This window comes from Lonchura striata, chromosome 2, assembly GCF_050655825.1.
Source record: "Lonchura striata isolate lonStrDom1 chromosome 2, ASM5065582v1, whole genome shotgun sequence".
NCBI lineage: Eukaryota > Metazoa > Chordata > Aves > Passeriformes > Estrildidae > Lonchura > Lonchura striata.
In genome coordinates this window covers 88,575,678-88,578,122 of record NC_140704.1, presented here as the reverse complement: position 1 = coordinate 88,578,122, position 2,445 = coordinate 88,575,678, and the positions used below count along the sequence as shown (strand labels likewise).

General features: G+C 49.1%; 1 protein-coding gene across 1 annotated transcript; it reads left to right on the top strand.

Moving 5' to 3' along the window:
• Positions 1-380: 380 nt before the first annotated feature.
• LOC146768327 (uncharacterized) lies at positions 381-2,109 on the top strand. Its single transcript, XM_085571763.1, has one exon. It carries the CDS (start codon positions 381-383, stop codon positions 1,779-1,781), a length of 1,401 nt encoding a protein of 466 aa, XP_085427889.1. The 3' UTR covers positions 1,782-2,109.
• Positions 2,110-2,445: the final 336 nt, after the last annotated feature.

Genomic DNA, 2,445 nt, shown 5'->3' with positions numbered 1-2,445 from the left:
GAGGGTACGCTTGTGTTTCCACAGCCCAGGGTCCCAAATGGATTCCTGGAAAATACGTCAAACCGTACCTGGAGAGCACTACCACGGACCCCCCAGCGAGGAGCAACCCAGCGACCCCATCACAATCACCACCAGATAATGCAGTGGCGTGGCGACGGAGAAAAAAGAAGAGGACCGGAAGACCACCCAACATCGTCTCCCGGGTCCTCATCACAAGGACATACCTACCTCTGCAAGACTTAACAACTTCCGCCACCCCATCCCCTCCTGTGCCGTTCCCTCTACCCTCATACCTAACCCGTCATCCCTTTACCCCTCCGTCCTGAAATTTATTTTTATTTTAACCCAAAAGGGGGAGCTGGGGGAGGGGAGGGAACCAAATGTATGTTGGTAATATTGTTTTGTTTAATTTTAGTACTAGGATGGCTGCCAGAACATCATTCACCCAAAAGGAACAACAGAAGATGTCCCACTGCGCCCAGCTGGTTGCAGCCACGCTTTCCATCCTCCTGTGGCTGCATGTAGCAGATGGCTGGGTGGTACCACAGCCGAAAGAAAACGTCTGGATCACGCTGGCAAAGTCCTTGCAGCAGGATAACCTATGTCTGGCCATGGGCAACGTGGACAATCCCCTGTCCACTTGCCTGGTAGGGGTCCCCTTGGTAGCTGATGATTGGCCGGTATCCAATTCCGACCTGCTCCGAACCACGGGTAGGAGGCCTAACCCGGTCGATACTTGGGATGAGTGGACCAAAATTTTGCCCAACAGCAAAGAGGAACCCCAAGAATTGGACTTACTGGGGTCCTCCACAGCTAGATATTGTGTCAAATTCTATTATAGGAGGCCAAGTCAAAATTGGCACGGAATTGACTTGGCCAAAAACACATACCGGAAAGATGTAACACCTATCAGTAAAAAATATAACAGCCAAACCTGGTGCAATTATACTAGCCAGGTGATTTCGGTTTCATCCACTCATCCCAAGACATTGCCCAGGGGGATGTTTCTTATCTGTGGGGACAGAGTATGGTCGGGAATTCCATCTCGGCTCCAGGGAGGCCCATGCAGCCTTGGCAAGCTTGCTACCCTCACTCCAAACAGAACTCAAATTCTAGATTGGAAAAAAGAAAGACAATTGGCACGCACCAAAAGATCATATGCTCAATTCGACGAAAATTGTGACTCCGAAATTTACGATTGGGGAAAAACAAAGAGGGTCGCTGTATCCATCTTTTTACCATGGTATGCAGCAGCTAAGGCCCTCGGTGAGCTTTCTCACCTGGAGTGTTGGATAAGTAAGCATGCCAACGCCTCGTCTGCCGCCCTCTCCGATCTTCTGGCAGACCAGCAAACCACCAGGCAAGCCACATTACAAAACAGAGCGGCTATTGATTTCCTGCTGCTCGCCCATGGCCACAGCTGCGAGGACTTCGAAGGATTGTGTTGCTTCAATTTAACATCACGGAGCACTTCCATCCAAGCCAACATCCAGCGGATCCGGACCGAAGTACAGGACATCAAAACGGAAACTTCGGCTGTGGACCCCGTCCACAAACTATTGATGCAGTGGGGCATTCCCGGGTGGGCAGCCTCCATTTTAAAAGGACTCTTTTGGATTTTCATAATTGTCCTTCTCATTTCAGTTGCCTTAACCATCTTCAAAAAGACGCTTACCAAGACTTTGGCAAATATTTATTTAATTAACAAGAACGGGGGAGATGTGGGAGGGGACTTGGGAAACTGTCCCCCCGAATTACCCTGGGAGGTGACAGGTGTGTAGTTCCCTGCCTCCCCTGTTATCAATCAGTATGTCTGTCATCCCTTGGTGCTAGAAAATTCTTTGTTCTTTATACCTCCATTGGTTCCTTCCCTGAAGCCGCTCTTTCCCCTTACCCTCATTGGTTATAACCCTGCCACTCGACCCTGACTCTGCCCCCGAAGCCTTCCCTCACTGAACGCTTCGTGCCTGGACCCTCCCTCTCTTGTCCCCGTTATAATCCCGATTCCGCCCCCCGTTCGAGGCTCTCAGAGCGAGCTCCCTCCTGGAGTGGTTGTTTTCCCTTCGCTCCCTGAATTGCTGTTCCTCAATAAACGCTCTTGGAAATAAAGCCGCCTGTGTGCCGTCCCGCCTTCATAGAGGAAGATTTCATTACGCTATCCGGCTTCCGAGGACTCGGCTCTCTGACAAGCAGAGTGGTCAGAGACCAAGAAGCCTCAGATTTGAGCTTACAATCAAGGTTTTCTACCTTACTGTGCTGCCTTAAGTAATAAACTGGTTAATTGTATGGTGTAATATGTTCCTCTGTGAATTTTTTCCTCCAAAGTTGGAAAGGATTAAGTTCCTAACTAATGTAGAACATGAACACCTTTGATACATGAATATCAATATGATAGAAATATCTAATCTCCAACACTACATTGAGGACCAAAGACTTGTGTGCTAT

Bases quoted from the DNA above. Each gene is read 5' to 3' on its own strand.
- LOC146768327 (XM_085571763.1), top strand. From the start codon at position 381: ATGTATGTTGGTAATATTGTTTTGTTTAATTTTAGTACTAGGATGGCT.